Source organism: Durotheca rogersii (assembly GCF_024521655.1).
Source record: "Durotheca rogersii strain YMJ 92031201 chromosome Unknown GGS23scaffold_11, whole genome shotgun sequence".
NCBI classification, from domain to species: Eukaryota; Fungi; Ascomycota; class Sordariomycetes; order Xylariales; family Xylariaceae; genus Durotheca; species Durotheca rogersii.
The window spans coordinates 435,606-457,646 of record NW_026251242.1 but is presented as its reverse complement, the minus strand read 5'-3'; the positions used below and the strand labels follow the sequence as shown (position 1 = coordinate 457,646).

General features: G+C 55.4%; 4 protein-coding genes and 1 non-coding gene across 5 annotated transcripts; 2 read left to right on the top strand and 3 right to left on the bottom strand.

The window, feature by feature from the left end:
• Positions 1–1,768: 1,768 nt before the first annotated feature.
• Positions 1,769–3,757, bottom strand: GGS23DRAFT_67728 (uncharacterized protein). The gene has a single exon (XM_051521188.1). It carries the CDS (start codon positions 3,402–3,404, stop codon positions 2,154–2,156), a length of 1,251 nt encoding a protein of 416 aa, XP_051371506.1. The 5' UTR covers positions 3,405–3,757; the 3' UTR covers positions 1,769–2,153.
• A 454-nt stretch (positions 3,758–4,211) lies between these two features.
• GGS23DRAFT_569524 (cation efflux family-domain-containing protein) lies at positions 4,212–6,768 on the top strand. The gene has a single exon (XM_051516458.1). It carries the CDS (start codon positions 4,608–4,610, stop codon positions 6,216–6,218), a length of 1,611 nt encoding a protein of 536 aa, XP_051371505.1. The 5' UTR covers positions 4,212–4,607; the 3' UTR covers positions 6,219–6,768.
• A 2,722-nt stretch (positions 6,769–9,490) lies between these two features.
• Positions 9,491–10,921, top strand: GGS23DRAFT_597108 (Ribokinase-like protein; the record flags this gene model as incomplete). Its single annotated transcript, XM_051518568.1, has 5 exons — positions 9,491–9,504; positions 9,610–10,009; positions 10,099–10,257; positions 10,362–10,423; positions 10,753–10,921. 5 exons carry the CDS (start codon positions 9,491–9,493, stop codon positions 10,919–10,921), a joined length of 804 nt encoding a protein of 267 aa, XP_051371504.1.
• Positions 10,922–11,400: 479 nt separating this feature from the next.
• On the bottom strand, positions 11,401–11,959 carry GGS23DRAFT_569472 (uncharacterized protein). The gene has a single exon (XM_051516457.1). It carries the CDS (start codon positions 11,707–11,709, stop codon positions 11,440–11,442), a length of 270 nt encoding a protein of 89 aa, XP_051371503.1. The 5' UTR covers positions 11,710–11,959; the 3' UTR covers positions 11,401–11,439.
• Positions 11,960–16,909: 4,950 nt separating this feature from the next.
• On the bottom strand, positions 16,910–17,005 carry GGS23DRAFT_t52. Its single transcript has one exon. It is a non-coding gene; the product is annotated as a tRNA-Ser (tRNA).
• Between the last annotated feature and the right edge of the window lie 5,036 nt (positions 17,006–22,041).

The following is a 22,041-nucleotide window of genomic DNA, read 5'->3' as shown; positions in this document are numbered from 1 at the left end:
GACGCTGAACCCGCGTACCGACGGCATCTTATGATCCTACCGTCCTCGGACACGATTGGTCTGCACGAGGCCCCCTAACGGCGCTTACAAACCGCCCGCCTCCTAACCATAGTCTGGTACTGCATAGCATACCTACCTCACAGTAGTACCCTCGACGACAAGCACAGTCAGCCGCGCCTTGGCTGACGAGCCCTCTCCCATCTCACCCGCCACTCTGACGCGACCGAGTCGCAACGGCTCTGAAGTTGTGCGAAGATGGGTCGGTGGGTCCCCGAGGTATATATATGTAATAAAAAAAGGGCCAAGCAATTGACCAGTCTGTGCATACTTGACAGCAGTGCTCAGTGCGTTCGAGCCGCGCACATGCAGCGATAAATCTGACGGGGTTGACTTGACGGCTCAACGGTTTCTTCGGCAGTAGGAATGGCGTACCTAGGCAAGGGTGGCTCAGGCCTCACATATGGAGCCGAAGGGGAAAAAAAAAGGTGCCAAGACTAGGCATTCGCAAACAGCAGGCAAGGAGGGCCGGTCTCGCAATGATCTAGATCTGACGTCGCATTTCGAGTCTTGTCTGTCAGCCACCGAAACCCAGCCGCCGAAGAATTCGAGTCCGCGCACGCCTCTCAATTACAACCCGCCCACCGGGGCTTCGGCTCCTCACGGATAGGCGTCTGGGAGTGAACACAAGCCACCCCAACGCTAAGACATCGATTCAGCCTCTCGAGTTCCTTCTGTCCTGAGGTATTAATATGCCAATACCTCTCGAATCATATGACTGCAGAGCTTGGTCTTTGTTCCACCGGGGCGGCGGCCCCCAGCCGTGGCAAGCACCCTGGTCAGCCATGAGCGGGATGAAACACCGCCTGTCTCGGTGATATTACACGGGAACAGACAACGAGCTGTGGACAAAGCCGCCTAGAGTACACCACCGACGGAACGCATGGCGACTTTTTCGGCATTGATCTTCCCGCCGACGTTCTCCAAGCTAGTCGTCTTACCTACGAGTACAGACCAGTACTAAATAGCACTTGCCGCAACGAGCCTAACCTAGGCGAGCTTGCTCTCTGCTACGATTATGATCGTTCGTTTAGTGATCCTTCGAGGGGCTGAAGAATACTACGCAACACGGTAAGTCTGTTCAACCCCCACCGTTTCCCGCCGTGCATAAGATATACACCTATGTCGGTACGTACGACGTATGAGAGAGGGCGGATTATGTACGGCATGGAGCTGAGCGAAGGTGCTCCCATCCTAATGTCGTCACGCCGGCACCCACGAGGCTCGGCCGCTTCGAACCCGAGTCTACCCCAGGGCAAGTCTTGTCGCCATCGGCATCCCAGCAGGCCGCCTCCGCGTCTCCCAGATACTGTTGAGCTCCCCCGTGCTCGGGTTACCGCCGGGGTTCGGTTCGAATCGAGAACGCTGTTCACCTCTATATCGCCTTGGTTCACCGCCATGTCGTTATGTGACGATTACAGATGGGACGATGCTCCCCCGCTCCTGTTTGGCCACGGGACTTCTCGCCTCTCCTTCAATATCTTACGTTAGACCTTGTCGCCGTAAGAGACTCAGAGGAGGGGAGGAGATCTTAAGTTTCACTGAACACGTGATGCATATATATATATCCAATACGCCGACGCGCTTAGGGTTGATAAGACGACAGGTAAGCCGCCTAGGTAGTATAGGGACATGTACAATGTAATGCCCATAATGTGAACACATCATACCAGTGGGACGCCTGACCTCGATGAATACCGTTCCTGCCAATAGATGGGTTTATTTTGAGCTCTCAAGTTCTATTGTGAGTTATGTATGTACCTATACTTAGTCGTTGGGGGTTTTTACTGTGGGAGTAATTACTAGTTACGTGCTCCTGCGTCCCTTGCGATCAACGCCTTCGTCGCTTTCTCGATCCGACCCCGGCCCGAGATTATAATATACGGGAACCACTAGCCATGTACACAGATATATATACGCACTACGCGTGTTACGCCGTCTCGAGTAGGTGGGAGCTCAGATAGCGACAGGACCTCGCAAGTCGGAGGGTATGGAAGGTAGTCTGCGCGACGGACATCCTCGTGGCCTCCGCCTACGTCCCGCTCTCCATCTATCTCCCCCTCCCTCCTCGTTAGGTCCTCTCAGGTGAGCTCCGATCAGTCGCCGCTGATCTTGGCGTGGCGGAAGTACTTCATGCCGACCCAGGCGACGACGACCCAGACCCAGGCCATGATGCAGGTGAGGATGAGGAGGGTGGGGTAGTAGCCGACGATAGGCAGCGTCGGGTCGTCCTGGAGCTCGGGCGGCGCGTAGGGCGTCGTGCCCACGTCCCACGCCCACGACCACACGTTCAGGCACGACCCCATGCCGACCACGAACACGAACCACGTCACGCCCAGCACCACCCACCCCCACCACTCCGTCTCGCCGTAGTCGTAGTCCTGGTCCTCGCGCGCGGCGGCCGCGGCCGCAGCGGCAGCGACGGCAGCGGCGGCGGCAGAGGACGAGGGCAGGGGGCTGGCGGCGAGCCCCTGCAGCGACAGCGGCGACTTCGTGTGCTTGACCGAGCGACGTCGCTGTATCGACGACGCCGACGACGACGACGAGTTGCTCGGCGCGCGCTGGGCGTAGTACGTCTCGGAGCCGGAGGACAGCTCCGGGCGCCCCGGGCGCAGCGGCGAGGGGACGCGGACGGGTAGCGAGAGGACGTCTTCCTCGTCGGTCGTGGAGGTGTAGCATATCGAGGGGCTCGTCACCTGGGCCTCGTGGTCGGGTGGCGGCGGAGACGGCGGCGGCGGCGCGGGCGCGGCAGTCGAGGAAGATAGCAGCATGCCGTCGCGCCCGGCGAAGCCATCCATCGACGGCCGCGGCGTGATGTCCGATATCCCCAAGCCGAGGCCCTCGCCCGCGGCGACCGGGTAAGGCGCTGCTGCGCTCGGCCTCGTCGGCGCCGGCTGGTGGTAGTGCTGCTGGCGCTGGTGCTCGACGGCGGCTGGCTGTGCGGCTGCGGGGGGCGCGACGTCGGCGGGCGGGGGCTTCGTCTCGCGCTTCTCGCGCGCGGCGCCGCGGCCCAGGAGGGCGACCTTGCGGAGCGAGCCCCGGCGCTTGCGGGTCTTCTGCTGGGACATGGCGGCGGCGAGGGCGCGGGGCGGCTTGCTGGCGGAAGAGACGGAGGGCGGGTCGGGGGAGGAGGGATCGGGGTGTCGCGATTCGCCGAGGCTCAGCCTGCTGCCGCCGTGGTTGTGGCTGCTGCCGCTGCCGTCGGAGGAGCTGGTGCGCAGGAAGGGGAATCTGGAGAGGATGCCGGCCCCGGAGCCGCTCCGCTTGCGCGCTCCGGCGGCAGCTATCTCGGCCGGCGACGGGGCGTCGCGGCGGCCCGGGGTGGGTAGCGGCGGCGTATTCTCCATGGCGTGGCGCGTCTCGAGCTCTGGGGTGGTGTGCTGCGCTGGGGACGGGTCGCAATGCCGGACATCATGGCCTTGCGCATGGAATGGCGTAGAGCAAGGAGGGAGGGCGGCGCCGGTGCAATGCCGTCTGTAGGAAGCGAGGAAGTTATCGCAGGCGAGACGTCGGGGAGGTCTCGGGAAGTGGAAGATGACGAAAGCTGGTTGGGGGTTACTTGTCCTACTGGTTGTAGCGGTTTAGTACCTATGCAGGTACGGCAGACTGTAGACGACCCGCCGTAGGGGATTATCGATAGGTACCCACGTCGATAATAATAACACAGTATCAACGTTACACTTATAAATAATGTAATAATTATAAATGTTTTTATAAGGTGCAACATAATTAAAATAAAGATCATTATATGGGTTTCATTATAATAAAGTAAATATTTATTACTCTAGGTGCTTATAGTGATAGTTTAATGGATGGATACCTTAGGTACCTCAGGCATGTGGGCAGGTCAGGTACTCAATGCGGTTACCCTAAATCGCCCAAGATAGTGCCTGGCAAACTACCGTGCCGACCTCCTTAGGTACCCCTGTGCCTGCTACAGCTAGCACCTAAGGTTACTACCTTAGGTACCTGCTACTCAAGTACAGGTACCTAGGGCAATCCATTGACGAGTCCTCTTGGCGCCGGAGCGCATGAGCCAAGCGCGGCGTCTCAGGCGCACTTGGCCCCTTTTTCTGCATATGCCGCCTAAAAGTGACAGCGACAGCGACAGCCGGCATCCCATCGTTTCTTCTACGTATTATTCCTGCGCCATCCTATTCCCTCTTGGGTAGTTGCTTGTACGGCTTGAAGTGACCGTCGGGAGGTATGTAGCCTATGTAGCTATGCAATACCAGTAAAAAGGAGTGAAGAGGGATTGGGGGGGGAGAAGAAAAAAAAAAGAGAGAAAAGATGAAACAACCGGATGAAATCTATAGGAATAGACACGAGATGGAATCGTCACCAACAACATCCACAACACGCGATTATACCCAACTCATTGCTACGGCTACGGGACAGAGACGGAGAAGCGTCAAGGACATTTAAACGGTTTACTGGCGACGAGGCACTCGCCATCATGAATCGTTCGCTTTCATAACTTGTCGATCGTCTTTCATTATTCTTTATTCGAATTATCCCAGCCCGCTCGCCTCGATCGGGAAAAGCGCCAAATGCTATCGGCCATGGCTCCCATCAACCGCCCATTGCGGCCACCGTCGCCAGCACCAGCAGCACCAGCGCCCGCGCCAGCTCTGGCACCGACACCGACACCGACACCGCCGCCTCCCAGGTCCATCACCCCCATCATCCAGATCCAGGACGAGGACGATCCCCCCCGGAACCACGGCCACCACTACGACCACCACTACGACCGCGACCGCGATCTCCGCTTCCAGGGCCACGACTTCGACTTCGAATTCTACAGCGACGGGGAGAGCGACTACAACGGGAGCCAGCCCGAACCCGCCCGCCCTCCATCCTCGGCTTTCCTGCTCGCGCCCGCTGGCCACCTCTTAAGACCCAACATGCCGGCCGGCTCGGGCGGGCCCAATGGCGCCTCCCCGCCCGAGGGCGCCTCGACCGTCCCCGCGAACCCCTTCAACTTCCAGACCCAGGTCATATCCACCTCCCCCGTCAAGCCCAGCGTCGGCCAGCGTCGCGGCCACAAGTACAAGCACTCCAGCATAAGCGCCCAGCACCAGATATTCCAGGAGCCGCCGCCCCGGCCGCCCCTCGCCCTCCCCCGCGACCTGCCCGTCCCGACGGTGAGGGAGGCCTGGAAGTCCATGTCCAAGGACCAGCGCCGCCGCCTGTGGTGGTGCGTGTGCCACATCCTCGTCACCGCGCTCGTCTTCCTCTCCGCCCACGGCTCCCTCTCCATGACGGCCCTCTCGCACCTCGTCTTCTTCGACGTCGGGTCGGCGCTCATCTGCGTCGCCGTCGAGGTCCTCGGCAACTTCGAGGTCTGGAAGCGCAGCAGCATCCGGCACCCCTTCGGGCTCGAGCGCGCCGAGGTCCTCGCCGGCTTCGCCCTCAGCGTCTTCCTCATCTTCGGCGGCTTCGACCTCGTCAGCCACAACCTCAAGCACCTCCTCGAGGACAAGGGCGGCCACGCCCCGCACCACCCGGACCCCCACGGCCGCCCCGGCCCCCGCGTCGCCCCCGGCAGCGTCGACATGGCGAGCCTCGCCGCCTTCGTCGCCGCCCTGGTCAGCGCCTACGGCCTGCGGAACCACGCGAGGATCAGCAAGGTCATGCGCGTGAGCTACCTGGCCAGCCTGCCCAGCATCCTCTCGAACCCGTTCCACTTCCTGACCATGTCCACGTCGGCGCTCATGGTGGTGCTGCCGCTGCTGGGCCTGCCGATCGACATGCTGCTCGACGGCGCCATCTGCGGCCTCGTGGCCGTGGCCATGTTCGCGCTCGGCGTCCGGCTCGCCGTCGCGCAGGGGCTCATGCTGCTAATGAGCTACGGGGGCCGCGCCGGCTCGGGCTCGTCGGCCGGCGGGCCGGACGTCAGCGTCGCCGAGGTGGTGCGCGAGATTGAGGCCGAGCACGGCGTCGAGAAGGTCGAGGAGGCCCAGTTCTGGCAGGTGCACTACGGGCTCTGCATGGCGAACCTCAAGCTGTCCGTGTCCAAGGGCAGCGACGACGCGGCCCTGGTCCGCCTCCGCACGCGCGTCGCCAGCCTCATCCAGAACCGGCTCGGCGAGGGCTACGGGAAGGGCGGGAGCCTGCGGTGGGAGGTCAGCCTGCAGATGGGCACGGCCGGTAGGTTTTAGGAGAAGGGGAGGAAGCGAGGGAACCTGTGCCGCGGCGCCTACCGCGCGTCCCGTCTCCGGCCCGTCTCCGGTACGCTTCCGCTGCGTTGGAACGGGGGGAGGGGCAAACTGGTGGTTATGTCGGAGCATGGTCAGCGGGCTGTGTACTCAAGCGGCTAGACGGTACAGCTTGCTGATGACGGAACTTGGCTAATTTTCTGGTTACCGGTGGGTTGTACTCTAATTGTAGGACAGCCGTCCTCGACATACCGTAGGCACGACGGCGGACCTACTTTTCGAACTTCTTGTATATATATAGATAGGAACATCATCGTCTTGGGGCCAAATCACTGTATATAAGGCACGAACGCTCGAGATATCGGGGGCGGGGGGGGGACGAAGTAATATGAGAAATAGTTAAGACCAAGCGACGACCGCTCGTTTCCGCCTAGCTCCTCGACGAGAGAGAAGGGGAGAGAGAGAGAGAGAGAGATAGGGTAAGAGAACTAGAGTAGCGGGCTCGAATATATCCGCTCAATGAACCACCACCAGAGGGAGGAATCCAACCAGCACCCGGTCGCGCGCCCCCCTTCTCTCCTCGCTGGCTACAAGGCGCGCGGGGCGCGGCCCCTAAAGGACTCAGGCAGCCTCCCCCCCCCCTTCCTCCTCTCCCCGACCCGGCTCGCGGGGCGGCTCCCGTCTGCCAGTATGCTTCCTCTCTGGGCGGCCCGCCCGGGGGGCAGGCGGGCGCCGAGAGAGAGTTCTCTCGCGCGCTTCGCCGGCGGGAAGACAGCGTGCCTGCGTCCCGAGGAGCCCGCTACCTTGCTATGCGTCCGGTCGTCTTTTGCTCCCGTCAACGCTGGACAACGACCCGCGACGGCGGCGCCGAGCAGGCGGAGACGGTGCACCTACTACCTGCGGGCACGTATACTCGGACCGGGCGGCCGGGCGGACTCGCGGGCTGCGCCTTGCTTATGACGGGAGTGAAGCGGTTGGGGGCTAGGTTTGGTATTGTTTTATTCGGGCTACATGGAAAACTGCGTAGGCAAGCCTATAGAAATATATGTGGTAAAACCGATCTACTCTGGGTAGAGAAGCGTATATCGACTTCGAAGTCCCTTCCTCTCTACTACGCGCCCCATCTTACCTATTTAGCAACGATGAGCTGCCGCCTTGCGCTTCTTGCAGATGGCCTAGCACCTACACATACATACGTCCGTGAAGCTTGTGGTTGTGGGGACGAGGAGAACGGGAGGGTGGGTCCTCGACGCAAACCGCACAGCGCTGGTCGGGCATAGGGTCCCCGCCGGTACGCTCTACATCCTTTATCCGGGTTGTTGAGAGCAGGCCGGCCCCGAGAGCCTCGATTCCCTGAACAAGATAGGGTATAGGCTTGGATGGAACGATGGGGTGGTAACGTCGAGGCGCCGCTACGAAGCCTCAGCGTGGTTGGTGTTAGCTGCTGGACACACAGAAGAGGTCAACGTGACGTTAAACACGGCCCTCGAGGGGGTGCTCAGGACACGGGGGCCTGTAGATAGATGCATAGAAACCGTGTTAGGCCCATGCATACGACGGAGCTTTTCGTCCAGCTATCCGCCATCGGACGCAAGCATGCCCTTCTTTCACCAGTTATCGTGGAGAGGAAGAAGGGTCACCCGAAGGGGTTGCAAGGGAGGCCGTAGGTTGGATATGTCCCGTGCTGGTAGTAACCGATGACGAAGGTTAGGTAGCGGTCCCTTCTCGATCTAGGTGGTCGTCGAAACTGAGGTTGCAGCCGAGAATGGTCGGGCGAACCGTTATTGACGAGAATGGACTGTTTTGCTTGGGAAAGTCTGTCTTCGGAACGTCACCAAAGCGGCGGAGAATATCGTGTAGACGCTGATACGACTTTTGGAGCCTGTCGACGGAACCTCGGCCGTGACAGAGTTTCTCTGGCAGCGCATCCTAATCGACATCAAGAAAGCAGATCATACGATTGTCGGGGCGGCCTCGAGAACTCGAGCCTATGTTGAAACTCATTATCGTGTAGGCTTTGGCGCCGTGGACAATTGACAGCCCCTACTCATCGGCAGTACCCTGAACCGCCGAGCCCGTTGCCAACGTCGAACCAACTGGCGGGATGAAGACCGGCCCTTAGCTGACCGAGATATGGTACAGAAATTCTGCTTATGCAGAGTTGCTTCCTGGGTAGCACTACGCGGAACCTGGTTCGTGGAGCAGGGGAAAGCAGGCAGAGGCTGGAGGAGGGAAAGGGGGGCATGGAGGGGGAGCGAGGCTTTGTCGACTAGTGCTCTAGGATGGGAGCACGGTTTCGTTGTCGCTTAACCGTGGAGGCATAATTAATGACGAACTCCTCTTACCCGTCTCAGATAAAGCCGTGTGCCGTTTTCCCCTTCCTCCCCTCCCCCGAGTATATTGGTGTCGATGCGTCACCCTGTGGGCGGTTGATCCTCTCTCAGCTTTACCGTCGCCTCAAAGGAGAAACCCGAACCCCTTGCGCGTGGCACATGTTGCTGGCCCGAGGCCTTAATTCCCCCCCTTACACAGGTCAGCACATGCCGTCAGTATTGCGGCACGACCTTGCCTCGCTCCCGGCCGCGCTTGGGCACGACAGGACAACAGCTTGCAGGCTTTCGTAGACGACTTATTATTATTAGTGCGCGACGACGGCATCTTAAGACAGGCGCTACGAGGCTGGTGAGTCGTCGTGGCCACGTACGTGTGCGCCCTTGTCCGAGTCGCCGCTGATTCGAGTGGTTCAGCCCGCATCTCGGGATTTACCACAAGAGCAACGAGAGACGCCTAGTACCTAGAGGGTATGTAGCGTCGGGCCGGGAGCGAAGCGGGCTGCGTAGTGGTAGTAGGTAATAAAACGAGTAGGCCTGGTTATGTATGTAGCCAAGTAGCGGTCAAACGAGGCCCCGAGGCACACTCGAGAGAGAGAGGATCGAGGACAGCATCCACTTGGGTGAATAAGAAGAGGGAGACCCTGCTATTGGGTTCACTAACGGTAGCATCTCCCCTCACCCCCCTCTCCCCTAGCCTGCCTGTGTACCAAGAGGGGAGCTGAACTGGTGGAGTTGAACAGTGTGGCGTGGGACTGTCCTGGTGGCTTTTTACTTGCTCGCTTTCTTTCTCCTCTTAGTTCAAAAGAGCCCCGGAATACGCCCACGCAGGTGAGGATACCCATGCAGAGGGAGGGGGAGACGGGAAGGTAGAGATCCGTCCCCGGCTTCGGCGTGCTGATTTGCATACACCAGACAACGTGGCACAACGTCAAGAGAGCGAATATGAAGAAACTCGTGTGCGTCGGGGCCTGCTATCTCGATACCATCCTCGAGTTGAGTGCCCCCCTACCGATCGCGTAATCAGCATGGCCTGACTTAGATCCGCCATCATCCTCGTGCAGCGTGCCTCACTACCCGGACGAGGACTCGAAATTACGTGCAACCAAGCTACAGGTACGTCGCGGTGGCAACTGTCCCAACACGCTCGAGGTGCTCCAGCAGCTCCTGGAGGAACGAGGAGGCGGCCATGATGTTATCCCCTACCTAGTGTCCTGTCTGCCCGATGCCGGTGCGCCCGCGACATCGACGATCCTGGGCTCCTTTGGGGCGGAGAGCCTAGTCGACTTTTCCCACTGCGTGTACCGCGCGAATCACAAGGAGCCAGCTAGCAGCTACATCATACGCAGCGAAGCTACGGGGAGTCGCACGCTCGTGAATTACAACGGCCTGCCTGAGATGACGATCGACGAGTTCGTCGCCGCGGCCGACGGGGTCGGCGACGGCGCTTGGTTTCACTTTGAGGTAGGCCGATCGCCATGGTCGACAGCAGGCCCGGCCCTGCAGAACGGCAAGGGACGCGCATGATTCCAGACTCACCAAGACATGCACAGGGTCGGATTCCCGAGACGGCGTTGCAATGCATCCGATATTTGAGGCAGTCGTTCCCCAGGGCGAGCGTCAGTGTTGAGGTCGAAAAACCGGGCCGAGAGGGATTGGAGCATCTGGCGGCTGAAGCGGACGTCGTCTTCTATTCGCGGAGCTGGGCTGAGGTGAGTCACCCCCTCGATGCGAATGCGAACGCGGCGGCACAGTTCCCGTGGAGTCGACGAGTTGGTAACCCGACGGTCTCTCTCTCGGGCCCCTCTCTCGACAGAGCAAGGGGTACCAGAGCGCTCAGCAATGCCTGAGTGCCCAATCGGGCGTGGCCCGGCGAGCGTGAGTTGCATCGTGTCCTGGCTCAGTTCGGTGATGCAGCCGGCAGTACGGCGGGGTGCTGAGATCAAAGCCGACCCGTGCTTGCAGGTCCCTCCTCCTGTGCTCGTGGGGTGCGGAGGGTGCGTCGTGTCTATCACTTCCTAGCGGGAAGACCGTGTCTTGCCCGGCAACCCTGCCTGGACAGACGATATCCGTGGTGGAGTATGTCAGACCGCCCGAACTGCAAAGGGACGCAGCCCAGCGACCGCGGGAAGCGAGAATTTCATGATAGCTATGCGAATCAGGTGTGGACAAGAAACGGCAGACTAACCGTGTCTTCTATACGCTAGCACCGTAGGGGCGGGTGACACCCTCATTGCCGGGATCTTGTTCGGGCTGTTGTGCCACGAGGACTGGGACGCGGAGACGAAGGTCCAGTTTGCGGTGCAGCTCGCTACGCGCAAGGTGCAACGGGACGGATTCGAGGGCGTTGGAGCCGGAGTGACGAAGTGCCTCTGAGGCGGCGTCGCAGCAAACCTGGGGCGATCGAATATATGAGATGTGACCGGGGAGGGGGGGAGGAGAGGGTCGCGCGCGAGAGAGAGCCGTGCAAGCTGCTGGTCGTGTGACGAGACAACAGTTTTCCAAGACACGAGACATAATTGTTTTTCTCCCTCCCTCTCTCTCTCTTTAATTACCTCTTCGGTATCTGCTAGGGAGAGAGACAGGCCAGTTCACCTCTTGCCCCCGTCCTTGGTCCCATCCGCCCCTACTTAAGCGCGACAGCTCGGAGGGGGTGTGGTAGATTGGATGGCGAGATGGCCAGCTCACCCGCTGCCTGCAACCGGACTATTCCAACGTAGATGGAGTTCGCATAGCTCAGACGTGTGAAGCGAAGGGAAACCAACAGACCGACCGTTCCAGAGGCTGCAGCATGGATCGATGACTCGTAATGAATGCATCTCGAAAGGGGTGGGGGAGGAAGGGGGTTGGAGGGGATCCCGTCACTTGGATTGGTAGGGCGGTGTTTTTAATTATTATTTCGGTCGTGTATCTGTGTGGGTTGTGTATGCGGTATGTAAGAGGTACCTATGTATGTGCATAGATAATAGGTAGGTATGTATAGACGTGGGTGCCCACCTACCTAGGTAGTTATGTATGCACGTATGTATGCACATGTATATGTGTGCATTACATGTGTACAGGTAATACCTATATATATCTAGGTATATAAACCTATACATATGAGTGGCTTCTGTCTGGTGTGAAAGGGGAAGGTACAAAAAGACCAGCCGGAACTGGGCCATATCGTGCTGCCACAGGGACCTCTACATATGTACCTACATAGGTCTAGGTAGGTTAGGAGTCGGCTAACGTCAAGGGTGTATACAATGAGCGGTGAAACTGTGGATCGAGCTGGCCACCAAGTCTCGCAGGAAGGACACACTACCTGCTGCCTGACTTAGCGTATGTGAGGCACCTAACGATCTTAATACATGTAATACACGGATAGCCTGCAAGTGAATGATGGAGTGAGTGAGTGAGTGAGTGAGTGAGCGAGCTGGGGGAGCAAAGGGAATGAAGTGAGAGAGTGTAAGCAAGTAAGAGAATAATAAGTGCATAGGAGAAGCTCGAGTGGGGGAGGGGATGAGGAGTGACGGTGAGGCGAGGGCGAGGGACATGTAGGTACCTAACGCGTAGATGGTTTAGGAGAGGGGACGGAGGGGAATAACATAATTGTAGGTAGGAGGTAGGTACCTGACCCTCTAGGAGGTAAGGCAGGTTAGGGTGGCATGCACAAGTACCCAAGTACATGCCTCCTATCGTATAACCTCCTAGAATCTTTGAGCTTACGCCTACCTCTACTGCCTCTACTGCCTCTACTGCCTCTACTGCCTCTACTCATGCATACATACGTAGTAGTGCTGCCTTAGGTAGTATCCGGTGGCAGCAAGATCTCTCTCTTCTTTCTTGTGGCGATGGATGTTCCTTGAGGAGTACCTAGGTTCTGATATGAGAAGCGTGTTGTCGTCGGGCTATCCCAGCGCTATATCCGTCCGTTGCATCCCACTCCTCCCCCCCCCTTTCGGCTTCGATGCAAAAAGAGGCCTTTGGTCAACGCCGGAGCTGCTTACCCGTTGCCCGCAAGTCCGGGTAACCCAGGTAGCCCGTAGGCCTCCACCTACCTACATATCTCCTATATAAACATCGTCTGCATGCATCCCTCTCTGCCGGGCGATATGACCGCACGATGAGTGACATGGGGGAACTGCTTGACGTAGGATTGCATCTCGTGAAGCTGACACGAGCCATCTCAGGTTTTTTTTCTTCTTCTTCCCCGTCTTCCCGTCTCTATGGCCACGAGGCCGCGGCTTTTCTCCCTTTCAATAGCGTCTCCCCGCCGGCCCCTCTCCCTCCCCCCGTTCCACCCCCGCCAGCTGGTTTGTACGGTAGATCCAATAATCCAGCTCGCCACACACGTAACTCCAAAAGCAACCCCTGGAGCTCTGCGGGCTTTGCGAAGCCGCACTCGCTACTGCGTATGGAGATAGATAGATAGGACACACACATAATAGACTGATATTAGTGTATACATATATATGTATATGTATATGTATGTGCGTGTGTAGTAAACACTTTACGGTATATAGTCTATGCTATTATAGAGACACGGACAGCAATATATACGTATGTACGGCGGTTGCCTCTCTGCAACCGGCCGCACGGGAGAAGAGAGGAGAGAGAGAGAGAACATTGACGTATACATATATGAGCATACGTATGCAGCCAGCATGGACAAGAGTCGACGAGCAACTTATCGAGAGCCAATTTAGGCTGGCTGTTTCATGGGGTTGTCCCCGACCGGCCCCCCTCGTCGACTCTGCCAAGGTGGAATGCTTCTCCCACGTAGTGGAAAAAGTCCTCGTCTCCATCTCGACGTTCTAGACGGGCGTGGACTTGCTGGGGTTGTCGGCCCAAGATACGCAATCAAGATATGCTACGAGCAGGCGCACGCACATATGAGTATATGCGCATGTACCTACCTAGGTAGGTAGGCAGGTATCTAATGTACGTGCATACCTACTATAGACACCGAATCTTAAGGGTGGTGTGCGCGAACGTAGGTATATTAGGCACATATCTTTGGTACCTACCTACCTACCTACCTACCTACACCTCCAGAGTAGCCCTCCCACACAGAACATTACCTAGGTACCTAGGTAGGTAGACAGGCATCTAACACAAGGCAATGCTTGGACGGGAGGGCATACCTAAGGTATGTACCTAAGGCATGTCCGTGGGCCGAGAGCAACGTGGGCCGGGCAATTCACAGAGGTAGGTACATACTTCGGAGGATAGGCGGCCGCTACGGTGTGGCCGCTACGGGCATTGGCCATCATCCATGACGCAACCCTCGCTTCTTCCCTCTTCATCTACCTACACGTACATCACCAAGGTACCTCTCCTACCCACCTACCCACCTCACGCACTCTCTCCTACATGCTACAACAGCGTGCCTACAGTAAGTGTGTGAGTGGGCGAGCGGGCGAAGCGTCTGCGAGCGGTTAGTGGCTGAGGTGTGCACGCAGCGTCGAATCGCCAACTTGTATCCTTTCGGCTCGGGAGGCGTCAGGTTCGTCTCCGCACGCGCCGCGCGCCATTCATGCTGCCGCTGTTGGATATGACGGCGTGATGACCGGAAAGGGGGAGGGGAGGCCTCCATCGCGGGCACGTCGTCGGCTACCGACGATACTTTCTTCCCTCGAGAGACCCCCGAGAACCGAGAGAGGGAGTCGGGGAGCTTGCCTGGGCGATGGGCCAGGGTGTGTTGTGTTGTGTTGTGTTGTGTTGTGTTGTGTGTGTGTGTGTGTGTGTTGCTCTTCCTACGAGCTGGTTTCCCACCGAGGAGCAGCGTATTAATGGAACGTTGATCCTGCAACCGCCCTGCTGACTGGAGATCCCATTTGCGTATCTATTTTGCGATGAATGCAACAGGACCGCCGTGGTGGGCGCGAAGTGCCTACTTATTAAGAACCCGCCTCCTCCTCCGTGACCTTCGAGGTTGGCTTGCGCGATTAACCCCCATTGCCCCGATCCCCTTCCCTCCCCCCCTTACTCTGCACATGACGGGGGGCGCTCGAGTTCCTAGGAAGACAGGCTTTATTTGCGGTTGACTGCTAGTCTAGGAAGGACGCCCGTCATCTTTGGCTGATGGCCGGAGTTGGAGCCCGATCCTTTCCCGGGCAGCCTGCGTGTCGGGTATGCAAGATTCGCCAGTGTGACGGGTGGGAAAGCGAGGTTGGTCGCGGTCGAGATTCACCACAGCCATGGCTAGCTCGGGCCAAGCAGGACGAGCGCTCGATGCTGTCGTATCGTCGTAGACCAAAGCTTGCCATGCCTCTCGTAGCGACGATGGCCAGTCAGGTATGTGGTGTCCATGTCGTGAAGCTTTCCCCTTTACATAGGCGCGAGAAGGTAGCGAGGGAGGGACTCTTGCATGGCGCGTGCGGCCGTGACTCGGTTGCTTTGGGTCGCTCCAGCAAGCTCAGCCGTGGCTCGGTGTCCAGGATTAGGCACGTAAGGGTCGTCGAGATGGACACACGCATACATTAAGCTAGGCAGTTGAAGGGAGACCGGGCTGGGTCGGGTTGGCTCGTGATGACCTGCGTGTAGGCGTGCATATACCTAGGCTGGGGTGTTCGATATGTGTGCGTCGCGTCGACTTTCTCTCTTGCGCATGGAGGTATGGATCTGCCATGTCAAGTCGATACCACGAATGCAGACAGCGTTAACACTTACACATACGGGCTCACGTAGGTGGTACTGCTAGCGAAAAAGCCTACAATAAGCGTGGTGGCCGGGTCCATTTCTGGGATGGATGGCATCGGCGAAAGCCTCGAATCCACTTCGTTTGCGGCGGTAAGGTGGTAGGCAGGCTATGGTGACGCCCCTAGCCGTATTGTCTTGGCTACAGGCCAAGTCCTATACCTATATACTGGTACTACCTACCCATATATACTGGTACACGCAACACACACATCTCGGAGGACACGACCCAGGCATCCCACGAAGGCGCCTAGGTAGGTAGGTAGGTAGTCAACCAACCGTCCACATCTACGCGCGTACACGTACATAGCAGCTCCTGGCTCCCCGGTCGGGCTAACAGATGACGGCAATGCGCAGAGAACGTCTACCATTCATCTGGTAGCTAGACCGGCCTGAAATGCTGCGGATGGATTCCCCAACGTGCCTACGTCCGTCTCCTTTGCACCTCGGCTTTGGATGGACGGGTACCTAGGATAGAATTCTGGTGGAGGGCTGCGGGATGTGCGAAGGTGTGTATGTATATGTATGTGTATGTATGTAGCCTGCACATATGCGCCTAATGCATGTATGGACATATATGTACGGACGCACATAATCAGGCAGGGCGAGGCAGGGTCTCTCTCTCCAGGCTAGGAGACATCCACCTTAGGAGGAGGAGGTGTACTCTACATACAGATACACATACACATACCTACGCATACACATACACACCTAACACGTACACTATCACGGCTTACGATTCGGACAGATAAGACTCAATAGAAAAGCTTGACTCTTATAGGTTCTCTAACGAAGCTAGAGCTAGAGCTAAGGCTAAAAGCTAAAGGCTCTATAGAAGCTTACAGAAGCTAGATAACTTATCGTCTTTACTAATCGTCTCTTATTATGATAAATATCCATCAAGCCTCAGCTAATTACTCCGAGATCATTTCTTTATTTAGTATAACTAGCTATAATATATGTAAGAATAATCCTATCATTCAAAATAACTATACTATATAAAAAGACATTCTATCAACTTTTACAGTTCTATTTATAAGTAGAATTATTAATATACTAATCTATATAAACGCGCCTTAAATAGAGCTAGCTTTTTAGAAAGAATACGCTATTACTATCTATATAATAGCTTATATATTAAAAAACAAATATTGATTAGGTTTGTAGATATAAGGTATATATATATTTTCTTATAAAGGTATCATAATATGTTACGTAGATCGGAAGAGCTACGTGAGCACTGAGGTTACTTCTAAGAGCAACAGAATATAGGAAGAAGAAAGTAAATTAACTGACTATCTAAGAAGAAAGAAAATGAATAAAGGAGATGTGAGCTGCCTATATTTACATAATAGAGAGCTGTGGGCTACGTTATATAAACAAGCTAGGTTAAGTATATGAGCGACTAAAGAAGAAGTAGAAAGCTATGTATAAGTAGCTCTCTATATGATATAATACTTATTAGTTAGAAAGATAAAGAAACCTCTCTAAGTACCATAACTATAACTAGTTAGGATAAATAAAAGCAATCAAGATAGCAAGTCTTTTGTAATTAAAATAGATTAATCAATAACTAACAAATGTATATAATAACAATAGTCTTACTATAATCTGTACTTAAAAGGAGTATTAAGGGTAAAAGAAAGAAAAGTGGAGAAAGGGAAAAAAGAAACAAAAATTCGATAGCAGTAGGGTTCGAACCTACGAGGCCGAAGCCATAGGATATTTAGATTGAAGTATTCAAGTCCTACCCATTAACCACTCTGGCATGCTACCATAATTGGTGGGAAATGACGCTAAATACACATATGAGTACACAGGTGTGTCTCTTACGGTGGTGGTGATGTAACCTCTTACATGTCTTTCCCCCTCTCCCTCCCTGTAGGGAGCGGACATTTGTTAGGCGATCTCCCTGGCACCCCATGCCTCTGCCCCATAACCCATCCCCCCACTGCCACTACCACCATCTAACCACCATCACCACCATCACAGCCCGCAGGGAGACGGACAAGTCGCAACAAGGATCGGTTGATAACCTTGTGAGATGAGAGATCCGAGTCAGGCTGGTGGCGGTTCGCCCTTCCAGGTTCCCGGCTGGCAGGGTTCAGATAGAGTTGGAACGGGAGAAAAAAAAAAGAAAGGGAAGTCTGCCCCCTCCCCCCCAGGAGACCCCCTAACGTCGCGGTTTAACGAATTTCGAGCAGCCGGATCCCTATCCATCCATCCCATTCCTAACCTCGGGACAGCCGAGTTTGTTGTAGCTGCACTTGTCGCCGGCTAGACTGATAGATTAGATTACGGGCGTAGGAGCGGATAGGTAGCAAGCCAATCCTATCACCTGACCGACGAGACAGGCGTGCCACCTAGGCAATGGGAACGAGCATGTATGTATCGCCCATGTGGTGAAACGGGAGAGACTAGCATCAGCCGTCGTATTGCTCACGACGATGACGGTGACGGGGGTTGGTCACTTTTCCAAATGGAAACGGTACCACCAACCTACCTCCTACTCATATGCGCCTACCATACATATATATATTATATATATGTACACGCCTCTCTCGGGAACCCTAGGCATACCTGTTGCCCCTGGTCACAACGCCACACAGTTCCTCTGTAACGAGAGGAAGGCTCGTGAAGATTGGCGCCATCCCCGGTCGGACCCACCAGCGGAGGGGAGACGGTAGAAGGCACGAAGGAACGGGTTCTGGGCTTCGACAACACGGCCATTGGACCGCAGAGATCTTCTCCGAGCTTTGCCCTCTGGGATCGGAACCGTCCAGTTGGCGACGTAACCACGTTTGGGCGAAAGTGGAGTTCCCGTCGGGGCCCTAGCGACCCGGCTACGTGCTATGATTATCACTTGACGAGAGTTGGTTAGTAAATGGTGACGATACCCATCTGAAAATGGTCTTGCTAACTTCCATTTGATGATTTGGCCGACACACGGCCCTTCATCCTGGGCACTAGCTGCTCCCCTGACAAGGAGGCCGAGGTGAATTTTGTTCGGCGTTTCTGGGGTTCCCATACCATAGTACTACTACGTAGCACTTCCTATCCATACGCACACAACCTGTATGGATGTCGCCGTAACGTCCCTTCAACCGGTTCCGGAGAAATACGCTGGCGGCAGGGTTAATTACCGCATAGGCTCGAGATTGTCGTGTAAAATTTTTCTTTCGCGGCAGCAGCCCCCAGTTCGGTATGCATAGGGCCGCACACTTACTAAGAGGTAAACGCTGGTTTCGCCGAGGCTCCATGTATGCGCCCTGCAGGCTACTATGGAAACGCTTGCAGCCCAGGAAGCGAAGAACCTCCTCCTCGATCCTGCCACGAAACAGTCGTCTGCAGGTGAGCTGTCGGTGGCTCGTCGCAACAAACAACTGGCTCAAAGGGGGTTAGTCGATGGAGGGGCGTAAGAGGAAAAAAGAAGAAAACCCATGGTGTGGGACTGTAAGACTGGCAGAACAGCATCACGATCTCTGACTCGCAGAGCGCTTGCATCAAGTCTTGACCAGCACCAAAGGGGGGGGCGCTCATAAGAGTGGTACCGCTGAACGGGGATCGAATTGTCATCGTCCCACCGCCTCTCGAGATCGGGAAGGGCTACCGGCAATAATAAGCAGCCTCGCCCGCCAATAGAAGCAACAAGAGACAGCGAGCCATCACGTACTGGGCACATTCGTGTGATTCCCAGTGACGGGGTACCGTATTCGACGGGGCGGCACCTCCATTATGTCTAGCCTGTCTGTCTAGCCTGTCTGTCCGCCCAGCGAGCACGTATGAATAGGTAGGATGGGCATTGATTGATCAGACGCCACGAATCGTGGGTGGAACGAACATCAACGATCCCGGGCGGGACCCTTGAAGCAGGGTTTTGTTGGTTGGCAGACAGGCATGTGTCTCGTACCTCCTAGAAGTACCGGTAGCCGGCAGACGCTCCGTCGATGAAGGAATCGGGCAGCTTGTTTCTGGAGGCCCAGGATCTCTGTCCCATCTACTTAGGGCCGGCCTTGGGGCTAACGGCTCCGGGCAGGGAGAGGGAGGGTTTCATTCTGCGCAGTGTGCACAACGTATGAGTACATACATGGACAGCTTCTCGGGCCAGAGGCCCCAATGAAGTACCCAGGCGGTGTTGATCGGTGGCTGAGCCACCTAGGGCGTTGATGAAGTCGACGACTGGGGCAGGCCTTTGCCGCTTTTGCATCGGCTCGCGCCCTATTGCGACCCTAGGTAATCAAACCCAAGACGCTTGAGTAAGGTATGACCACGGTGATGCTTCGTGACGGCGGCGGATTCGCATTCGCCAACCGTGGAGAACCAACCCGACGCAGCCAGCCAGCCACAACTTCCTGCCCCGGCGCCGGTCCATGTGTCGTAGTAACTGACGGCCGCTGATGGATACGTCCGCTGTCGAGGAGTGGGATGTCTGCCTGCCGAGTCAACGCAGAGTAGCAGTCAGCTTTGATTGCTTGGTGTGAGACCTTGCGATCTGCGTTTCATTACTGTTTTCCGGAGCGCGCCTCTCAGCCGGGCACCCGACACCCTACACCATCCATACGTGGCATAGGAGATGCGCCTCGGAGGAGGAGGAGGAGGAGGAGGAGGAGGAGAGCTCGAGCTCACCAGTGTGTTTAGAAGTGTGCATGTAGGCAAGCACCTACGCACACATACATACATACATACATACATACACACACGCGTAGAGGTGTGTGCGTGGGCGGGTTAGATGCGTGTATGGATGCGTGGGGTGCGCAGACATACGACGAAGAGGCACCGACATATGAGTACACACATACGCACACACAGAGAGGAATGCACCATCGATACATTAGGTGCCCAACGTATGACCGATGCCGTCGTATGCCGCGGAAGGGGGTTTAGCAGGTATCATTATCCAGAATGTCGTGGGATCGTTAAACGGTTCTGATGAAACTTGGTGCAGCCGACCCATGGGCGGCGTCTAGGAAGAGGGACTAGGGAGGGAGGGGGAGTGAGGATTATCGCCTGGTCTAACCCATCAATCGTTTGATCGATAGCAGCAAGGGTACATGCCAGCAAGGTACTCAGGCTAGGCAATTCCGAGCCGTTCCAAGTCTTCGTTCGAGGGCCTCGGTACATACGAAGTATGTACCCATGTGGCTCTCTACCGGGCAGTTCAGTGCCTAAGATAATGTGCCTGGATATGGGTAGATAGGTGGGAGGAGGTACCTAACGTCTAATTTCATTACGCTGAGGAGCCCTGACGGCACCTTTAGGTACCTATGTAGGTACCTATAGCCTAAGGAGGTAGGTACCTACCTCCTCTCACTAGAGAACTGATAGAAATGCGTACCATGTCATGCCCTGATCAGCAAGCGGATTCACAAGGGCAGATGGAGACGTAATGGGGAGGTGAACCAGACACCTAGGCACCGGTGGGGTATCGCTATTAATGCATCCTACCGATTACAATCGCGTGGTGCTCCCTATGGATGCGTAGCGTATGCACATACCCAAGATATGTCCGCGGGTTGCGGGCATATATTTTCTGTACATGTAGGAGGTAGGAGGGAGGCTTTGGGGAGGGGGGCCGGGACAGATGGCCCCTCCTTACATGTAGTACGATGCACACACGCATACAACAGGGGGAGAGACGGACATACTACATACCTACCTACCTACCTACATGTCTACGTAAAGGAGGATGGACAAGGCAGCCTACATAGGTATATAGGCGCCTTTCCGTGTACACATGCACATATTAAATAAATAAAAAAATGCACGCGCACCGGGCTGCCTCGTCCGTTGCGGGAGCACCTCCTCCTAGGGGCACCTGTTGGTATATAGTGCCATCGGAAGTCTCTAAGAGGTAGGCGGATGCTCGGAGGTATAGGATAGAGCGAGCACTACGGCCCTACACCCATGCACAGATACCGGTGTATGGTAAACGGTAAGAAAAGCTGGACACTAGCGAGAGAAGGGAAAGGAGAGAAAGGAAAGGAAGAAAGCAAAAAGAGGTACACTACCTCCTATCTAAAGTGCGACCAGCTGTTCCAGGTTCTATTGTATTTAGTGCCTATTACCGTACTCATATACTCTAGAGGGATGAATATGTGGATGTGCGATCTTTCCAGCTTCCACTCTTTGCCTCCACCCGTTCCCCACACATCCAGCCAAAATATACGCACCCCTCAACCCCCCCCCCCCTCTCCCATCCACCCCCCCTTTTCTTCTTTCTCTTCCACCCCAGCTCCCATTCCGTCCAGAGAGCGCGCGTCTTGGCGCCGTAGCCCATTCGGCTGCTTTACAGTCCATGCCCTGGCTTCCGTTCGTCCCATCTGGCCCACCTTACGGGCTAATAATAATAATAATAATAATAATAATAATAATAATAATAATAATAATAATAATAATAATAATAATAATAATAATAATAATAATAATAATAATAATAATAATAATAATAATAATAATAATAATAATAATAATAATAATAATAATAATAATAATAATAATAATAATAATAATAATAATAATAATAATAATAATAATAATAATAATAATAATAATAATAATAATAATAATGACAATAATAACAAAAACAGTAGCATATGTTTCCACGTGATACGATACGTACCACAGATGCGCTTATAGGCGGGTGCATGTATATGGACCTAGGCAGGTAGCAGACACCTTTAAAATCTCGAGTGCGATGCGTATCCTGCGTAGACAACAGCGCCTAAGAAACGCCTCGGCTCGGGTTCGGGGTAAATGATTTAGGAGCAGGCATGCGATGTAATGCATTGCATTTGCCGCAATGGCTCTATCGA